General features: G+C 53.6%; 3 protein-coding genes across 12 annotated transcripts in view; all 3 read right to left on the bottom strand.

Moving 5' to 3' along the window:
• Positions 1-4,972: 4,972 nt before the first annotated feature.
• On the bottom strand, positions 4,973-7,851 carry LOC121353373 (cytochrome b-c1 complex subunit 10). Its single transcript, XM_041467159.1, has 3 exons — positions 7,718-7,851; positions 6,838-6,972; positions 4,973-5,211 (listed from the first exon to the last, which is right to left on the bottom strand). The coding sequence occupies exons 1-2, from the start codon at positions 7,765-7,767 to the stop codon at positions 6,852-6,854; spliced, it is 171 nt and encodes a 56-aa protein (XP_041323093.1). The 5' UTR covers positions 7,768-7,851; the 3' UTR covers positions 4,973-5,211; positions 6,838-6,851.
• Positions 7,852-10,804: 2,953 nt separating this feature from the next.
• On the bottom strand, positions 10,805-16,329 carry LOC121353351. Its single transcript, XM_041467116.1, has one exon. It carries the CDS (start codon positions 16,327-16,329, stop codon positions 15,316-15,318), a length of 1,014 nt encoding a protein of 337 aa, XP_041323050.1. The 3' UTR covers positions 10,805-15,315.
• The window catches only part of TCF3 (transcription factor 3), an 82,589-nt gene continuing 73,614 nt past the window's right edge, over positions 10,805-19,779 (bottom strand). For 6 of the 10 annotated variants that reach the window (XM_041467102.1, XM_041467105.1, XM_041467103.1 and 3 more), the window contains 2 exons: positions 18,025-18,169; positions 10,805-17,106 (listed from right to left, as the gene is read on the bottom strand). In XM_041467102.1, coding sequence (XP_041323036.1) covers positions 18,027-18,169 — 143 coding nt within the window. In that variant the 3' untranslated portion in view covers positions 10,805-17,106; positions 18,025-18,026. Of the gene's footprint in view, positions 17,107-18,024; positions 18,170-18,871; positions 19,099-19,779 lie in introns of those variants that run through there. The other 4 variants (XM_041467106.1, XM_041467115.1, XM_041467107.1 and 1 more) reach the window with 3 other exon arrangements.

Raw genomic sequence — 19,779 nt, 5'->3', positions numbered from 1 at the left:
ACCCGCCCGGACCCCCGGGGAGAACCGGCCCCTCGCCGGGGGGCTGCCCCGGGGGAGCTCGGGGGTTCGTTCCGTGCAACAGTAGCACACAAAAAAAAAAAAAAAAAAACCGCTCAAAAAAACCCCAAAAAAAAAAAAGGAGGTGGGGGGGGGGAAATCTGCACATGAGGAACTGAAGACAAAGCAATGAAAAGTTTTTCAGGAAAGCGTGTAAACCAACACCTACTGCAGCTGCAGTGGGAAATTCCCGGCTGCGGTACCGCCAGGAGAGGTGTCTGCCTCCCGCTGCCGAGGAACAGCCACCTGGGAACCCCAGCTTTGGGAATGAGACCCCACCCCGCACCTGAACTCCAGCTGCTGTGTTCCTCGCCATTCCTTCCATTCCAGTATCCACATGCTGTCAAACACCACAAGGCAGCCTCTTTCCCAAAGCAAGTCAGAGAAATCAATTTTCCTTTAATGAATGATGTATTAGCTTTTTGTTAAGAATCCTGCTTGGAGCAGCAGTTGGAAGGGATCAGTGTCAGACACTACAGCTGGGGTGTCCATAGCAGTGTGTCCACACTCCAGCCACTGCTCTGGTCTGACATCAAACTCTGTTTGTGTCAATAACCAGTGCTTCCTCCAGTCCTCAGCTGGCAGTTACTTAGAATCCTGGAATATCCTGAGCTGGAAGGGACCCGCAAGTCCATCAGCCCAGCCCCTGTCCCTGCACAGCCACCCCAACAAGCCCACCCTGAGCACCCCTGGCAGCGCTGTCCAAACGCTCCTGCAGCTCTGGCAGCCTTGGGGCCGGAACCATTCCCTGGGCAGCCTGGGCAGTGCCAGCACCCTCGGGGGCAAGAACCTTTCCCTGAGCTCCATGCCAAGCCCTGGCACAGCTCCAGCCCTTCCTTCCCTGGGCAAGAACCAGCACTGGCCATCGTTAAACATCACATGGTTGGGTATTACTTACTGCCTTTTTTTTTTCAAGTCAGGGCTCACTCACTCATTTCAAACTCCCTCGTTTGAAAAGCAGCAGGAGATTGAGGGAGGATGTGAGACTTGTCACGGATTCGAGGGAAGCCCACACCCCCACAACGAGCTGCAAATTGTCCAGACTCGGGAGTAGAAACTGGAAACAATTTCCAAGAGCCAGGTGCGCCTGTAGGTGCTGGGTTACGTTTACTTTGTTTAAAAAGGTTTAAGATCCATGAGGGTGGAGGTGGTGTCGTTAATTTGATCGATGCTGAGCGTTGCCCTGAAGGCATTCCGGCTCCCCAGGGACCGGGGTGTGGTAGTTTGTGTTGTCTCCTCTGGGCTCACAGGTAGGAAACGTCTCGCTCTACCATTGCTATTATTTCCTGCAATCTTGCACAAAAGAGATGGAAAACTTCCAATTCCCACTATTGATCAAACCCACACTATTTTCCATACATGCACTTCCCTGGTTTTTTATAATCAAAACACCCGAAACCTCAAATCCAGCTCAATGTATACTGTTGTAACCAAAAACTTGTACCGATGTGGAGCTCTGGAGTGCAAAAGGGAAAGTGAAGCACGGTGAAACCATCAGTGGTGTTTTAAAAGAATGAACTGGCAGAGCTGGGAGCGAGTGAAGCTGTGGGTTTGGATGTGGAAGTGTCACAGCTAGCCTGTGGGAGGATCCCTGCAAGTCCTCTGGACCTCGAGCCGAGGGTATCAGGAGGTAGAAAATCAGTTTTCACTGGCAGCTGGCGACGTTTTGTGGAAGGGAAACATTTACTCTCTCCTAGGACTGCGTGAAATGTTTGGGTAGAAACGAACTCTTGAGCTGAAGGGAAAATATTCCAGTGCTCCTCTGGGAACACTGCCAAGGTGAGGTACTTGCAGGTAGAACCACCAGCTGAAAGTGGATTCAGCTGCCAGAGACTCTGTGTTGCACCAGGATGAGCAGATAATCCCAAAAATCACCAAAATCAGTTTTGTTAGACATGGAAGGAAGCAGCAGGATATCCTCACAGAAAAACTCTTGATTTCACTCTGCAGGTATCCCTGGTTTAAGTTTCCTACTCTACATTCCCAGAGCCAACTGAGGAGCTTACTCCAGAGCAGAACTGGCCAAGGAATTCCCAACCCAGGAGCCCCAGCAGAGGCTCCTCCAGCAGAAGAGACCAACAGGGGCTGGTCCAGGCTCACAGTGCTGAGGTGGCTGCAGTGAAAAAACCCTGTCCCACCTCCACTTGCACATCCCAGGAGAGAAGTGAAGTGGGGGCACCACCACAAGGGCAAACACTTGGAAGAGGCAGGCAGGAATGCAAAGCCTCCCTTTTCTTAGGGGCTGTTTCAAAATTACATAATCAACCCACAGCTGTAAATCCAAAGCTACCTCTGTGCCCTCTCCAGGTTTGGAAGGGGAAGCTTTTCCCCCCTCTGTCAGGCTGTTGTTTTTATTTTGTTCCTAACATACGTGGCATTCATAGCTTATTACGAAAATAATTAACTGTTAGAAGAGAGGCAATGCTAGGATGTTAAAAATTAGAAAGATCACCCATGCCACTTGAACAGTAATTATCTGAATTTTAGTAGAGACTTGCCCAAGAATGCAGAAGATATTTTCAAGAGTGTGTTTCTTGCTCTCGTAGCAAAAGAAATATAGCAATTAAATCAGTTATACACTAATTCCAGGGTTAATTAGCAATAAATCCATCACTGGAAATGCTGCACAAAGAACAAGGAGCTGAACAATCCCCAAACAAATTCAAGGTCTGTACACTCCTTGCAGAGCTGTGCACACAGCTGGGATTTGAAATATGTTTTTCTCCTTTCAGTATCTCATCTCACCTGCTGGGCACACCTCTGCCACTGGGGCTGTGTAAAGGTGACTGTCACCACTGACTGCCAGCTCGGGGACCTCAGGGTTCTCAGAGGGATGGACACCACAGACCTTCAGCTTGGGAACAAGGCAAACCCAGGGAATTTCTGAAGCAGCAGGTTACACTTGTCCTGCCCAGGTGTGTCACACAAGTAAAGTAAGAGCAGAGACTGAGCTGTCCAGAGCTGAGGTTACAATCCTGCTGCTGTGCAAGGACAGGCTGACAGAACATCCACTTGCCAAGAATACCCACTTTCCAGCCATAATTTGGCTGGAAATGGATCAGTATCAACACCTCTAGGTAAGGCAGAGGGCTGCTGCTGTCGAAGCTGCACTCTCAGTACCCTGAGGTTAAGGTGAGGCTCTGGCCTCCTGCAGGTCAGTGAGGAGCACTGCTGGAGCAGGGATGGGACAGCCTGAGGAATCAGCCCCGTTATCCCATTATTCCATATCCCAAGGAAGCTGCCCCAAGGCTGCCAGAGCTCCAGGAGCGTTGGGACACTGCTCTCAGGGATGCTCAGGGTGGGCTTGTTGGGGTGGCTGTGCAGGGACAGGGGCTGGGCTGAGCATCCCTGTGAGTCCCTTCCCACTCAGGATATTCCAGGATTCTGTGATTGCATCTCAGTGGACATAGCAGAGAAGCAAAGGCAGTTTTTTGCATGTGAAAATTATATTCTGTGCCCCCAATTAATTGTGATGATGCTGAAGCAACACCGTTGGGACACTGCTCTCAGGGATGCTCAGGGTGGGCTTGTTGGGGTGGCTGTGCAGGGACAGGGGCTGGGCTGAGCATCCCTGTGAGTCCCTTCCCACTCAGGATATTCCAGGATTCTGTGATTGCATCTCAGTGGACATAGCAGAGAAGCAAAGGCAGTTTTTTGCATGTGAAAATTATATTCTGTGCCCCCAATTAATTGTGATGATGCTGAAGCAACACTAAGAAATTTTACTGTTAATCAAGTAATACCAGTGTCCTGCATAGTGCCACTGTTTGGGCAGGTTTTCCACTTTTCCACAGAACATCCCTGAGGGTGACACAGTCCTGTCAGTGACACATGGGCAACACAGCTACAACTGGGATTTTCCCCTAAAGAGATTCAAACTTTGTATTACAAGCCAAACATTCTAATAAGATGAAATTGGCCACTAAGCAGAGAAAACAGTGACCCTGCTCTCACACAGAGGAAGTTTGTTTGTAAATTCTTGTCTTTGTGAAAAGGGATGAACTTTTCCCCCCTGAGTCTGAATCATCTGTGGCTGAGTGGCAGAGACCAAAGCAAAATAATCCTCATTCTTCCTTTTTCTAACAGCTAAAAACTCTCATCTAAAGGGTTGTGGTAGGGGTTTTTCTAACAGCTAAGAACTCTCACCTAAAGGCTTGTGTTTGTGGGGTTGTTTCATCACCAATTTAAGTTGACAAATAAATACTTTTTCTTCTTAAACCCCAAATTAAGAACTGAGCAGTTCTCTGAACCCCTGGTTTTCATCCTGGTACAAAGAAAGACACCCAGGATTTGGGGCCTGCCTTCCTCAAACCCCTAGATTAAGCCAGAACAGCTTAAAAAATAGACCATTTAAGGGGTCCACGAATTGATGTTAAAAACCCCAAATCCTTTCTTTAAACCTAATTTGAGGAATCTGTTACCATGAAACTCTGCAGTATTGGCTGTGAAAAGTTAACTGTATCCATGAGGCCACAGTGATCCAGGAATGAGCTTAAAATCAACACATGCCTAAGAGTAGCTCAAGAGCTGTAATTGATATAAATAAATCATCAAGCCCAGTATCCTAGCAGCCAGTGCTTGAATCCTGAGGATCCTGCACATGAAAAGAGACAAACATGTGGCAGACCTGCCTTAGGACACACAGTCCAAGAAGCTGAAGATATAACACAGTGCCCAGAGCAGCTGTGGCTTCCCCATGGATCCCTGGAAGTGTCCAAGGCCAGGCTGGACAAGGCTTGGAGCAACCTGGGATAGTGCCAGGTGTGCCAACCCAAACCAGCCTGTGATTCCATGATTCTATAACCCAAAACCAAACCAGGAGTCTGGTCTTAAGAATGTGGACTCAGAAGGTAAGACACACACACACACACACACACACACACACACACAATCCCAAAAACCCAAGCCCCGTGAAAACCATTCACTTGGTTTATTTGGTACACCAGGTTTATAAATTACTCCCATCAAGGCAAGATGTGCTGGGAAAGTGTTCAGAGGAAGTGGTCAGTGAGGGTGAATTTGCTCACAGCTGTTCATGGGAGAGACAGACAGACAGACAGACAACAGCTTGTTGCAGAATCTGTACTGATTTCAGGGTCACCCAGCAGGGTCTCAGCGGACGGAAGGCTCCCAACACTCTCCAGCAATAGAATCCTACAACAAACACAGAGCAGTCGTTAAGCAGAGCTTCCTGCACAGAGCCACAGCAGCCAACAGGAGAGATTTCAAAAGGCTCCAGGATCCAGGCTGGAAGTTTCAGGCACAGGAGCTGATCCAGGTGTGGGTGGGCAGGCCTGGAGTCCCTCTGGAAGGGAGCACAGGCCACCACAGACACATCCCCTTTCTCTGCTCCCCTTTCCAGACACACGAAGTTCCTACTCCAAAATGGGAAACGCAGACTGTTGGCTCAGGAATAGAGCTGTGTTCCTACTACTGACAATTTTTAAGTTAGGAAAGCCCTCAGAAGGTAATTTAATTGCCTCTACATAACTTGAGAGCTTTTCCACTTGAAAACTTTTCTCCATCCAGGTTGGACAGGGCTTGGAGCAGCCCAGGATAGTGGAAGGTGTCCCTGCCCATGGCAGGGGTGGGACTGAATGGGCTTTGAGGACCCTTCCCACCCAAACCATTGGGTTATTTTATGGTTCTATGACTTGTCTGTAAACATCACAATGACCCAAAATGCCTCCAGTTCGGCTGACTTCCAAGACAAGTTTCATTCCTCTCTTGGTTACAGAAGGATCTGTGCAATACAAAGTTTGCAAACAGTAAATTGTTTAAACTGCAACAATTATTGCTGGAAAAGGACTTAAAAAGTACTGCCTGTGCTTTCCAAACTGACTGACTTCTCTACAAAATACTGTGTAGCTGGAACACAAATAACTCGCTTTCATTAATCAACATTTAGATGTAACTGTTATTCTGACCAGAAGAAACAAACCCTGAGGTGGACAGAGTTTTCTCAGGACTCAGAGTTTCTCCATTAGCATCCTTTAATGAATGGAAAAATCCTCCTGACTCCCTTCTGTCTGCAGCAAGGAATAAAGAAATCCAAAGCCTGCCCACTAGAAAGAATATGCACTTAGAGCCCCTACAGAAGGATTGTCTAATTACTGCTCCAGCTTTAGGAATGGTCAGACTTTCACAACATTCAGAACAGCACTTCTGATATGCATTTAAAGAAGGAAAAGAACCAAAACCTTGAGAAAGCAAATCTTCCAAGGAATTTGTGGAATACAATAACCAGCTCTGAAAATTCAATTTATTTTTAATACCAGTTACACGGAGCAGAAAGGAGTCTGAATTTGCCTAGCCATAAAACAAGTCCTGAGCTTGTAGCTCTTCTGCTCAGGAACAGAAGTAAACAGATAAATCAGAAGTTCCAAATTAGCTTGATTTGACCTCCCAAGAACTGCATTATGTTGTGGAAGACCTGCTGCTTGCAAAATATTAATCTGAAAAACATATTCTAATGAATATTCCATCCTTCTGGTGCTCTGTAAAGCACCACTTAAAAAAAAAATAGAAAAAATATGACTGTGCCCCAGGCAAAGAAGAAATATCCACTGTCACAGCAACAGAGGGTTATTGTGTTCAAGTGTTGCAGGCTAGGTTGTCCTGGACAGGGCTTGGAGCAACCTGGGATAGTGGAAGGTGTCCCTGCCCATGGCAGGGGCTGAGCAGGGTGAGCTTTAAGGTCCTTCCAACCCAAACCCATCTGGGATTCTGTGATTTTATAATTCTACTGATTAAGCCATGAGATGTACAAACAAAACTCACCATTAGAGGGAAGCTCAGTCTTCAGTTTTGAACTTGCCGCCGATGTACGGAACGTACTGCAAGACCAGCTTCCAATCTGTGGCCCAGATCACACCAACGCCAGCCACACCACCCCATGTCACCAGGGTGGGGGTCCTAAAGGACAGACACACCCAGGGAAACAACAAATTACCACTGTGAAAGACCTGGCAGAGGCTCATGGCTGAGGTACCTGAGAAAGTCATCTCAATCAGGAAGAGAGCTTAGAATTCCAGAATATCCTGAGCTGGAAGGGACCCTCAGGGATGCTCAGCCCAGCCCCTCTGGACACAGAAATACTGAAACAACCTCACAGACATGGAACAGCATTAGTCCTCAGGGCAGACAAGATATCTGACAGGAAAAAGATTACAGTCTTTTACTTAAAAAACTACTGCACAGCAAAGAGAAGACCCACTGCCATACACTGCTGCCGCCACATCCCGTCGGTTCTGCCCCGTCGTTTTGTCTCTCACAGCCCTGCAAAGGGCACCCACGGCGCTGCTCTGTTACCGCACGTGAAGCAGCCAGCGCCGGCTGGGCCGCAAGCCCTGTCCGCGGCTCCTCGGCCCCTCAGCCCGGCCCGAGCGCTGCTCCGCACCCCAGCACCGTCCCCAGCGACCCTCACAGGGCGCGGAAGGAACGGGGAGGCCTCGGGCAGGGGTCGGGATGCCCTTCAGGCTCCCACAGAGCGCGCCCAGGGCGCGGAGGACGCGGTGAGGGGAGTGCGGAGCCCCGGACCGGGCGAACAGACCCGGGCGGGGCGAGCAGAGCCCGGCTCGGAGCGGACAGAGAGCCCCGGGTGGAAGCGGGCAGGCCCGGGCAGCCCCAGCGCGGCGCGGGCAGCCCGGCAGCTCCTCACCAGGTCCGCAGCAGTTGCGCGTAGCGCGGCCCCAGCAGCTGGCTCAACATGGCGATGGCGCCGCCTCACAAAGTGACCCCGAGCGGCGGCGGCGGCGGCGGGGCCGCTCCGAGCACGCGCGGGGCTGCGGCGGGGCGGGGCTGCGGCGGAGGCGGCCCCGCGCGGGGCTGCACGCGGGCCTGAGGGGACACGGGCCAGGCTGAAGGGACACGGGCCGTTCTGAGGGGACACGGGCCGCCCTGAGGGGATACGAGCTACCCTGAGGGGACACGGGCCACCCTGAGGGGACACGGGCCATCCTGGGGGGACACGGGCCGCCCTGAGGGGACACGGGCCACCCTGGGGGGACACGGGCCATCCTGGGGGGACACGGGCCGCCCTGAGGGGATACGAGCTACCCTGAGGGGACACGGGCCACCCTGAGGGGACACGGGCCATCCTGGGGGGACACGGGCCGCCCTGAGGGGACACGGGCCACCCTGGGGGGACACGGGCCGCTCTGAGGGGACACGGGCCGCCCTGAGGGGACACGGGCCGCTCTGAGGGGACACGGGCCAGGCTGAGGCGACACGGGCCGCTCTGAGGGGACACGGGCACTAAGGAAACACCAGCAGAGGGGACGGAGTGTCGCCAGGCTGGAGAGGGGACACCAGCCCAGATGGGACACGGGGCTTGATGGGACACGAGCCCTGAGAGGACGGGCTTGTCTCTGTGCTGGAGGGGGACGCGAGGCCTGAGGGGACACGGGCCGAGGGGACGGGCAGGTGGACAGGTGGGATGGATGGACAGGTGGGATGGGTGGACAGGTGGAACAGGTCAGGGGCGGGGCCGGAGGCGATCACCTGCAGCTCCACCTGCGGCTCGCGGCTCCGTGGACAGGTGGGATAGAGATGGACAGGTGGGATGGATGGACAGGCTGTCCCCACACCGGACAGGGGACACGAGCCTTGGAGGGACGGTCTGTCCCCATGCTGGGGAGGGACAAGAGCCCTGACAGCAGCCCTGAGAGGACACGAGCCCTGAGGGGACATGGGCCGAGGGGACGAGCTGTCCCCACACCGGAGGGAGGACAGCAGCTGCCCTGGGGGAACCGGCTGCCCCTACACTGCAGAGGGGACATGATGCCTGTTTTCACACCAGAGAGGGAACAGAGCCTGGCACGAACCCTGAGGGGACAGGATGTACCCAGGCTGGAGAGGGGACACGGGCCCTGAGGGGTGGCAGTGTCCCTGCACTGAGCTGGGACTGCTTCCCAGCCTCTTGTGCTGGAGGGAAGTGCCCCCTTCCCAAAGTGGTGTCCCCAGAGCCCGTCAGTGCCCCCGCAAACCCCCCTGTCACGGCCGCTCAGTGTCCCCCAACAGGAGAGGCAGTTTCCAGCCAGGTTTTTCAGGAGAGGGTCATAAAATCACCATCAATTCCATACTGTTCCCCAGGCTCTGCTTGGAGCCTGCTCAGCTGCTTCTGAAGATGCGGGAGGAACTCTGGATCGACACCCCAGAGCAGCTGTGGCTGCCCCTGGATCCCTGGCAGTGCCCAAGGCCAGGCTGGACCACACTTGTAGCAGCCTGGGATGGTGGAAGGTGTCCCTGCCCATGGGGTGAGCTTTAAGATCCCTTAGAACCGAAACCATTCTGTGATTGTCTGGCGGTGCAAGCATGACATGACATTTGCCCTTAGGATCTGGTAGTCTCATCCCAGCTCATCTCCAGCTGGTAGTGACTCATCTCCAGGGAGGCAGTGCTGGCAGGAGCTCACTTGGTGGCCACTGCTCACTATGCTCTCAGCAGCCCCTCTGCACTGCTCCTTGCTGCTGTCCTCCCCAGCCCAAGCCTGCTCCGGACACTGGCACTCGCCTGCTTTATGCTCCACCTTGTGCATTTGTTGAGCATCCATCTTCCAGCTGCTCCCAAGCACACACTTCTCCCTCATCTGGATCTGAGCTGTAAACAGCTGGCACAGGCTGCCCTGGGCAGTGGTGGAGTCACCATCCCTAGAAGCATTAAAAAATGTGTGGATGTGGCTCTTGAGGACACTTTAGTGCTGGACATGGCAGTGCTGCTGGGGTAATGGTTGGACTGGGTGATCTTCGAAGTCTTTGCCAATCTTAATGATTCTGTGGTTTTATGATGCAGTCTAAGGAAGGGCTGTCATCCATGCACCCAGAGCAGCTCACGAAGGGCAGATCTGCCTCACTGCTGAGAAAAGGCACCCAAGGCTAAGGGAGATTTAACCAGCCACTGCCAGAGCCACTTGTCAGTTAGTCTGGACTGTTTGTCCTGCTCTGTGCAGACAAGCCTCGAGCCGGAGCAGCACAGTGAGAGCACAGGCAGCAGACCTGGGGAAGGAAGGCTGCTTCCAGGCACAGGCCTCGGCTCTGGAAGTGTCCAAGGCCAGGCTGGATGGAGATTGTGGTCCAGTGGAAGGTGTCCCTACTTGCGGCAGGCAGTGCAATGAGATGGCTTTATGGTCCTTTCCAGCCCGAATCAGTCTAAGTCTGTGACAGTCCTGGGGGACCTTGGAGCCTGAGGGGCAGGAGAATGGAGCCAGGTGGGGGTCGGGCTCTGTTCCCAGGGAGCGAGGGACAGGATGAGAGGAAACGGCCCCAGGTTGTGCCAGGGAAGGTTTAGGTTGGATATTAGGAATAATTTCTTCCCAAAGAGGGTTGCCAGGTACTGGCAGAGGCTGCCCTAGGCAGAAGGGTGAAGTCACCATCCCTGCAAGTGTTCAAACAATGGATGTGGCACTTGGGGCATGGGCTAGTGCTGAACTGACTGTTGGACTCGATGACCTGAAAAGTCTTTTTCAACTTTAACGGCTCTGATTTGATGAACTTCTCCCATGACCAGTCTGTGCTGGGCTCCTGGATGGGCTGGGGGCATTTAACTGGATGTAAGTGGATGATGGGGCAGAGACAAGGAAACAACAGCAAAGCAGGGGCAGAATCCACACCCAGAGCAAGTGTCTGAAAACCTGTCTCATGCTTTCTTTTGTTTTTTGTTTTTTAGTACAAGGCAAAGCCTTTATTCCAGCTTTTCATTCCTAGGGATACAACATCTGAAGGACACACATGGGGATAAAAAAAAGTAATATTGTTATAAAATGTCACATTTATTGCTACATTACTGTTATATACAGGACAGTTCTCAAAATCTACTTTAAAAAAGTTAGGATTATTTAAAAATTCCAAATAATCCAGCCAGCTGTTTTGACACTTGTATAAAATTATTTAAAAAAATGAAAACAATTCATATCTTGAGGCACTCAGAAACACAATTTCATCCCCCAATTGTGATTCATTTCAAAGAGCAACGCATTTCCCACCCCCAAATACTTTATTTTTTTAATTTTTTTTTTTTGCTGGGTTAGGCATATATATATATATATTTACTATATATATAGTTCAAAACTATAATGTGTATCTGATTTAAGAACAAGGATTTCAGCCACTTAAGTACATCTGGATTTACAGGTAGGCAGCATAAACATCAAAAGCAAGGACCATTTTTCATTTTAAAGGCCAAAAACCAAAAACAACCCATAACTTTCTACAGGGTTAAAAATAAACAACTTCCGCAGGCATCTCCCATCTGCTCTCCCACCCCCCATTCCTACAAAAATATAAAGAACATCCCAGGAATGCTTTGTTTCCCCAGAGAGCTGGAGCCCTCGGCACCCAACAGGTCATTCCCAATGCTGGGATCCTCCCTGTCCTGCCTCCCCAGGCGCCTCTTTCCCCTCTCCTGGCACAGGAGCAGTGGCTCCTTCCCTCCCAGGTGGCTCCATGGTACAAGGTTTGCCCAAAAGCTGGTGGGTTCTGGTGATTTGGGAAGACGTGGCCCTGGCAAGGGGGACCCGTGGTGTCCCCAGCTCACTGCCTCCAGGAGCTCCATGGTTCCCGGGGCACAGCCCAGGGATGCAGGGCACGGGGATGCTCTTTGGCCAATGGCCTCGGTACCAGGACATCCCCTTTGGAAGCAGAAATGCCTTTGCTCTCCTGGGCTGGTGCTGCAGCCACGCTGGGCTGAGATGTCCTGCGGTGAGTGTTAGTTAGAGCCTCGCTTGGCTGGGCCAGGGTGGGAACGGGGAGCCCTGAGGAGCAGGAGGGGTACAAACCCAGGGGAACAGAGATACCAATGTGGAGACCCACGACAGGAGTGTCCTTGGCCCAGAGCTGGGCTACAGATGGACACACAAAGTTTGGCAGAAGGTCATGAGGAGCCTGCACCACGCTCCTAACTAGAGCCCCCTCCCCGTGGGAGTCCTGCAGGCACAGCTGTGCTGGCTCCCCAAAAGGGCTGAATTGTCCTCGAAATCAAAGTACAGAGCACCAGGTCCCCAAGAGCAGGGAGAGGGAGCTGTGCTGTGGGACACTGGCAGCACCCACCCCCCAAATCCTCCTGCCTGCATCCCAGCTGATGGGCAGCTGCTGGCATGGGCTGCCCCTCTGCAAAGGGAAACAGCTCAGAGATGCTGGCTGGAGAGATTGGGGAGCACGGGACAAAGCCCTTCAGGCTTGGGGTGGCTGAAGGAAGAGCAGCCCCAGCCAAGCCTGCGGCTCAGGTGTTAGAACAGGGCAGTCTGGGCAGCAGCAAGGTGGAACAGAGCTTCTCCTTTCAGGGGGATGAGGGATGCTGGCAGAGCCCCACCAGCATCGAGCAGAAGGCACAGGAGGATCAAGGGTGCATGGAGGAGCCCCAGGACCAGGCCCTGCCCCTTCCAGTTCAGTGCTCAGTAGGAGCTGGGTGTTCCTACAGTCTCACCTGCCCCCTCCCAGCTCCAGAGCACAGGTCTCAAAATGCTTTTGGAGCTGCCAGGAATGAAGCTGGACCCTGAGGGCAGCAGGGAGCAGGAATTACAGACAAGAGCAGAGATAACTGGCTGGGCTGGGATCAGCAGAGCCCCGGGAGAGGGGAGAGGGATAAGATTTGCATAGGATTTTTAACAGGGCAAAGACCTTGTGCAAGCTCGGGGTACAGAAAACAGGCCTTGCTATTGCTGGTGTTGGGCAGGAATGGAGGAGTCCAGTGGCCAGGGCTCGCTCTGGGTTTGCCAGCACTGCACGTGGAGGGCTCAAGGCCCAGCTCCATCCCCAGCTTTGCTTCACCTCCCACAGCCCACGGATAGAACTGGAGCTGGCCCAGGCTCCCCAGTACAGCACAGCAGGGCCTGCAAGAGGAACTCGGGTTCCACTGGCCACAAAGTTGGCAGCAAAGCTCAAGGGGTGCAGGGGATTGGGGGGGTTCCAAAACCTCCTGTTTCTCCATCCCCCACAACTGGAACTACTCAGCAAGGGCCCAAAAGCTCTGCTGGCTTCAGTGGGGACACCGGTGGGACACAAGGGACCTTGGAGAGCAGTTTCTGCCCTGACTCTGGAATTACAGCCTCCTGAGGAAACCACAGGTTGAGTCCATCCTTCCTGCCAGCACAGCTCTGGGGGGCAGCTGTGAAAGCAGGGGAGCAGAGAGCCCTGAGAGCTGCTGGCTGGGGCTGTGAGTGGGGGTCACGGGCAGGGGTGACTGCCACACAGCTGGAATTCAGCTCCCTGGGCTGGGGGCTGTGACAGGGGGTGACTGCCACACAGCTGGAATTCGGCTCCCCGGGCTGTGAGCAGGAGCAGCCACATTGCCACCACTGCCTGAACACCAACCCATGGGAGGCTGCAGCTGCTTTGCTCTGGGGAAAAAGCAGGTGAAAAGGGGGAAAACAACAATCTGCAATTTTCCTGTTCATAGAGTGGATTGCAGATGCTCCCCAGTCCTGTGGCATGCACAGCTTGTGTGCAGGGAGGCAGGGGGCTGGCTGAGCAGGGCAACAGGAGGCCCCTGGGCTGGGGACACAGGAAATGTCCCATGGCAGTGCCCCACTGGGATGCAGCCTGGGGAAAGAGGGACTAGAAGCTGCACAGAAGGGAAGGCAGCTCCCCCATCTGATGAAGGAAGCTTTGGGGGGGCTCAGTGGCCCCCAAAGAGGAGGGCATGTGCCCCCAGGAGCAGCCATGCAAGCAAAGGCTGAGAGAGGAAGGAGAAAATGGAATAAATGGCACCATACAGCATGTCACCCACCGTGACACCTCTCCTGGCAGCACCACTGCTGTGGGGGACACACAGACAGGCAAAGAAGCAGGTCTGGGGATCTCTGAGATCCCAAGTGGAATGAAGCAGAGCTGTGGGCTGGGGAGAGTGCAGACCTGGCCCTCACTGACCACAACACCTAAAGACAAGAGTTTCATTGCTACAGGGTGACATTTCTGGGCTGGGCTGGTGGTATTTTGGGGACAGCACCTGGCAATGGTTGTTTTTAGAAAAACCACTTTCCCTGGCAGATTACAGGCACCATGTTCACACTGAGCCAAACACACTGGCAAGACAAATTTTTCCTTGCTGCTCTTCCCAATTGTTTCCTGAGCACCTGGAAAGCATAGATGCCACTGAGGCCACACTGGGCTGGCACACAAAACTGTCACCCTGTGCCATCAAGGTTGCTCCAGGGAGAGCAGTGCCACCCCCTACATTGTGCTTTTGAGATGATCTCTCCAAACCCTGCCTCTGAGGGCTCATGCTTAAGGATCTTCACCCAAGTCTTGCCATGGAAGGAAGCTGGCTGGATTTGCTGTCATAAGTAACATCTTAAACCACCTAAGATGAAAAGCCCCATTTTTGTTGCAATGCCTGGAGATTCTGGCATGGTGAGAAAGGCTCTGGCTCATCAGGATTCCTCCTTGGCCTACAGCACTAGGAGGGGATAAAGAAGTTCAGCAAATTTGTGGACAACTCATAGATCTTCTCAGGTTTCCAATTTTGTTGAATTTATGGATTTTTCTTGACTAGTCCCTTTAAGTCCAGTTGACCATTCTTGCCACCTCCAATTCCTGGGGCAAAATCAAAGGGTTTGTGAACCACTTTTAAATATTTTTTGTAGGGTTTCAAGCTTTCCAGGGCTGGGACACTGCTCCATCCCTCCTGGTCCTGGGACAGGGGCACTGAGCCAGCCAAAACCCCTGAGCAGTGGGTACTTTGCAGCCCCAGCAGTCCCACCAATGGAGCAGGATGAAACAGAAAGCAGCTGGTGAGCCCTCCAGTTTGCACTCCAGAGCATGAATGGGAGTCAAGGCTGTCACACAGGGAGGAAAACCTCATCCATCTCCCTGCCCACTGCTTCAGCACCCACAAGAGCCCCAGGGAGGGAAGTGGTGTAACCTGACGAGCTGATTAGGCTAAAATGCATCTGTTGACACAGGCAAGAAGCACTGGCTTACTGGAACCACTGAGTTTCCTGCCCTTCCCAGGGACAGAGCTGGGGCTGCTGAGGTCTCACCATGCAGAAGGAATGGTGGGAGCACCCAAAAGCTTCAGAGTGATGGTGGATGTTGGGGAGCCCCGGAGCAGGGCCAGGGGCAGCAGGGACAGTCCCATCCTGCCCTGGCACTTGGAGTGGCTCAGCCTGGAGCTGCCACAGGGGCTGAGGCCACAGTGCCCAGGTGTGGGTGGGAGATAAGCACTGCCCTGAGCACTTCCAGCAGAGCTTGCCCCAGCACAAAGCACGTGGAGGAGCACCAGGTTATGCCAAGAGCCTGGGGTTGCTGGCAAATGCCACAGGACCTAATCCTGTTTGCCAGTCCCTCCCTTTCCCTGTGCCACAGCAACACAGCTTCCCCAGGAGCCCAGGCTGGAGCAGCACAGGGAGAGATAGAGCCTGCAGGGGAGAGGGGAGTTCCCCACTTCCTCCCAGACCAGTACCCATGTCTCTTGCACCATCCTGCCTGACTGGGCTCCGCAGAGCTGGGAAGAACCAGGCACAAAACGTTTCACAAAGGGAAGGAGAGGGAAGAAACGAGCAAATTCCTGGTCGATGTTTTGCCATGGCCATCTCCAGACCGGCTGCTGCAGCTCAGCACTGCCCAGCACCTCTTTGCTCCACACCTCCAGGGCACCCAGAGGGGCTGCCAGGGATCCTCCTCCTGCTGAGCACACCAGAGTGGTGTGGAGTGACTGGGAATCCCTTGGAGTGAAGGGACAGCTGGCCCAGCTTGGCTGCTGGAGCACAAGGACAGGAGCTCCTGCTGCCCTCCTTCCCAGTGCCAAGGGAGGAGCCCATGTGCAGGTGACTTGTGGCCACTCACATCCCGTGGCAGTGCTGAGCTCAGTTTGCCTCCAAGGATGCCTGGGAGATGTGACAGCAGGTGACAGTGGGGTGTGAAGCCACCCCTTTCCTCGAGGCAGCATTTTGCATTTCCGATGGCTCCAGTGTGAGAAGGGATCCTGCTGCTGCTCACGGCTCGCTGCTCCTTCCCTGCCTCCAGCACCCTCAGTCTGCTGCTGCCCGGCTTCCTGGCCCTGTATCCCGCTGCTGCTCCGCTGCCTCCGCCTCTTGCCAGTGCTCCAGCTTTGTTCACTCGGTCTTTGTTCAGTGCTGCTCCTGGAAGTGCCTCGGGCAGCTCTGCCCTGTGGGAACAGGCGCTTCCCTCGTGCATCCCTTGCTGCTCTGCTCACCTGGAAGCGCCTCAGTCCCTTGGTCCTCCACCCGGGGCTGCCCTCTCCCAGCAGCTCGTCCTCCCCACGGCGACGCTCCGGAACAGCCGCGGCCTCGTCCTCTGCCCCGGGGGGCCTCGGCATCCCCGGGACAAGGCAAACCTCGCCGAGCGCCTCAGTCACTGCCCGGGGAGCGGGAGCACTGCTGCCACTCGCTTTGCTGTTTAACTTCCTTTTCCCAAATCAGAAGTGGCCGAAGAAAAGAGATGGTGAATTCAGCACGAGTTTGTTTTTTGTCATGGAAGGTACAAGCCAGGCAAGGAAGAACATTCCCTCACTGTGGCTACATTCGCTTTTAGTGGCTTTCCGAGCCGAATCTGAGAATTCCTCTCTTTATATCCAGTCTCTCTTAATACAATTTTAATATTCTGGTTGATCCTAAAGATGCAACGTTAACTATAGAAACAGCAGCAGAAAAGCGGAGGGTACAAGACATGTTTTTATACAAAAAAAAATTTTTTCGTTGCTTACAAAACATATGCAAAAGAAGCTAAAAAAACCAAAAGGCATTGCTATTTGTTCTACATAAAAAAATCTCATAACTAATGTTCTTTTTTTTTAAAAAAGAAATATCAAGCTTAGGCACAATTTTGCTGCTGGCTGCTTGTGAACAAGCCAAGAGAACACGCCACCCCCTCCTAACTGAGTGATATGTATTGACTGTTCTGCACTTTATACTTAAGGCAATTTTTTGTTTCCGTTTTGTTTTTGACAAAGTGTTTTTTCCACCCCTTACGTCACGCCAGGATCCGTCTGCGTGTGTCAGTATGAGCAGTACTACAGTTTATGGTTCAACAGGGTTGCAGGTCACACCAAGGGTTTTCTTCCTACAGATCTCCGTATCCAGAGGAACAAAAAGATCTACAAATAAAATAAAATATAAAAAAAAAAAAAGAAAAGAAAAGTCTGAAGTGATAGAAGCCCAAATGGGAATAAAACTGTGCTCCTTGCACAGGGGGCCCCAGGGCTCCTGCTGCAGCTTGCCCCTGCAGGGCTGGGCAGGGCTGCAGCTGAGCTTTGCCTTTGTTTTGGTCAGGCCATCCCCAGGCACCCACTCGGGCAGGGGACACCAAGGGACTGTACCCTCTCCATGCCCTCCGTGGGATCAGCTCCTGACCTACCACTCCTGGATCTGCTCAGCCCCCCACCATCTCTGCACTGCTCAGATGCTCCCAGGGTCCCTTAAAAGTTGGAACAGCCCATTGGAGTCTGTGCCTGCCACAGCCTCACCAGGGGATTTTCACTTTCTCTGACTCTCTTGGCATTTCTGGGACCTGCCCATTCCCTCTCATAGACTCACAAGGAAAAGGAATTGCTGGTTTCCAGTAGCCAGCTAGAGCAGGACTGAGAGGTGCAGGGCAGAGCTGAGCCCACTCAGAGAGCTCCAAACCCCCCCATCCCAGCTATGGGGTTGCACTGTGCTGTGGGCCAGAGGCTTTGGGTGGGGGCCACATGACACAGAGAGAGAATCATGGAATGGGTTGGGCTGGAAAAGACCTTGATCATCTTATTCCACCCCTGCCATGGGCAGGGACTACTCCCACTATCTCAGGTCACTCCAAGCCCCTCCAACTTGGCCTTGGACACTTCAGGGATGAGGCAGCCACAGCTGCTCTGGGCACCCTGTGCCAGGCCTTGCACACATGCAAGTCATTGATTTCAGGGAAATGAAGCAAGGCTGCTGCTGAGGGAGCGGGGCTGACCAGCCAGAGCAGAGCAGGGCGTGGGCACAGGGCTGGACCCACCCGGGGATGTGGGATCCAAGGTGGGGAACAGTACCTTTACATGTGTCCAACAGGGTTGTGACCATCTCCTAGACCAGGATGGGAAGCTGACAGTGTCATCTGGGGGTCTCCTACCACTCCGGACACTTTCTCCTCTTCCCGACGTTTCAAGCAGGCCGCTTTTGGGTTCAGATTGCGCTCTGTGCCCAAAACAGCAAGGGAGGGGAGCAACCTCAGTCTGGGCAACAGCATCACCCCTGGCAGCAGCGTCCCAGAGGGACAGCAGGGACCATGCCAGGCAGGCCTGTGTGAGGAGATGAGCACCGTGCAGCGCTCGCTGCAGCCCCCAATCCCTGCAGGACCCGCCAGGCCCCTGCTCCAGCAGAACCCCAGGCCCAGCTGCACCCCCACTTCAACATGGAATCATGGAATGGTTTGGGTTGGAAGAAATATTAAAACCCATCTTGTTCTGACCCCCTGCCATGGGCAGGGACACCTTCCACTATCCCAGAGTGCTCCAAGCCCTGGCCAACCTGGCCTGGGACACTTCCAGGGATCCAGGGGCAGCCACAGCTGCTCTGGGCACCCTCTGCCAGGGCATCTCCATGTGCTTGTTACAGGACCCCCCAAGTGCCTCAGTCAGCACTCAGAGTTGAGGACTGAATTTTTCAAAGCTGCTTAATGGGATCGAGGTGCCAAATTATATTAAGCATGAGCAGAGAGACAGGGGAGCCTCAAATCCACCCTGAGCTGGGGCTGGGGGGAGCTCAGCAGCCAGAGGTGCTGCTGGCACTACAAACACACAGCTCAGACCGAAAGCAGAGTCAGGACAGAGAAGCAGAAGCATGCAGAGCCAAGGGGAAGAGACAGGCCCCGAAATGCACCTGCCAGCGGTACCATACCTCGTACTTGCTGCTCCAGGCCCAGAATGACCTGCACCGCTTGCTGCAGGATGATCAGTTTGGTCTGTGCTTTGTCCGTTTTTAAGTGCATCTGGCACATGCGTCCCAGTTCTTTAAAGGCCTCGTTAATGTCCCGCACACGCACCCTCTCCCTGGCGTTATTGGCCATTCTCCTCTCCCGGTCCCTCAGATCTTTGTCCTCCAGTGACAAGGCCTCGTCTGTACTGCTGGGTTCACAGCACCACAGGGGTTAGTCAGGGGGTGCCACCGAGGGGGGCTCTATGTTGCCGTGCTGGAAGTGCTCCGGGTGTCCACTGGGAATGGCCCAAACGGCCTCACTTTGCAAAGCCAATTCCTCTGGGTGCTTCCCAGAGCAGCCCAGGCTGTGTCACCTCTGCAAGCCCAGGGAAGGTGCTGCCAGCACAGGGCCAGGTGCCCAGGGGGCTGGAGGGGCCACTGGGGGCAAGGGTGGGCATTGATGCAGCATCACCCACCAACACCTTCTACCCTCTGCAAAATTTTGCCTTCCTGTTTGTTTTCAGCTGAAAACTCAAAGATTGGGGAAGGCTCTTGGCCAAAAACATCACGTTTGTCCCCCATGGTGAGATTTTGGCAGGAAGCAAATCCTTCTTTGTAAGATTTCCTTCCCAAATTCCATTCCAAATTCTGCAGCTTCCAGTGCTGGTGTTTGAAGCAGTGCTGCTGCAGCAGCAGGAGCAGCCTGGCCTGGCACCCTCTTAGGGGCCAGGGCAGCCTTGGGAGCAGCAGCCTGGGCTGCCCTGAGGATCAGACTTGGATGCAGACAATGAATCCTGATCTTTCCACACAGCCAAAAGCCTGTCAGAAGGGGTGGTTTTTTTTCCAGGCACAGTCAGAAGCTCTGGGAGAGCCCCCACTGCTGACAGCAC

Source organism: Pyrgilauda ruficollis, unplaced genomic scaffold, assembly GCF_017590135.1.
Source record: "Pyrgilauda ruficollis isolate IOZ18807 unplaced genomic scaffold, ASM1759013v1 scaffold200, whole genome shotgun sequence".
Classification (NCBI taxonomy): domain Eukaryota; kingdom Metazoa; phylum Chordata; class Aves; order Passeriformes; family Passeridae; genus Pyrgilauda; species Pyrgilauda ruficollis.
This window is presented reverse-complemented; position numbering and strand designations above follow the sequence as displayed.

What these genes read in the sequence shown, in the direction of transcription:
- LOC121353373 (XM_041467159.1), bottom strand. Translation starts at nt 7,767, where the DNA reads ATGTTGAGCCAGCTGCTGGGGCCGCGCTACGCGCAACTGCTGCGGACC. An exon ending in GCGCAACTGCTGCGGACCTG is followed by an intron (nt 6,973 to 7,717) that starts GTGAGGAGCTGC and finishes TCTGTCCTTTAG; the next exon opens with GACCCCCACCCTGGTGACAT.
- LOC121353351 (XM_041467116.1), bottom strand. Translation starts at nt 16,329, where the DNA reads ATGCCGAGGCCCCCCGGGGCAGAGGACGAGGCCGCGGCTGTTCCGGAG.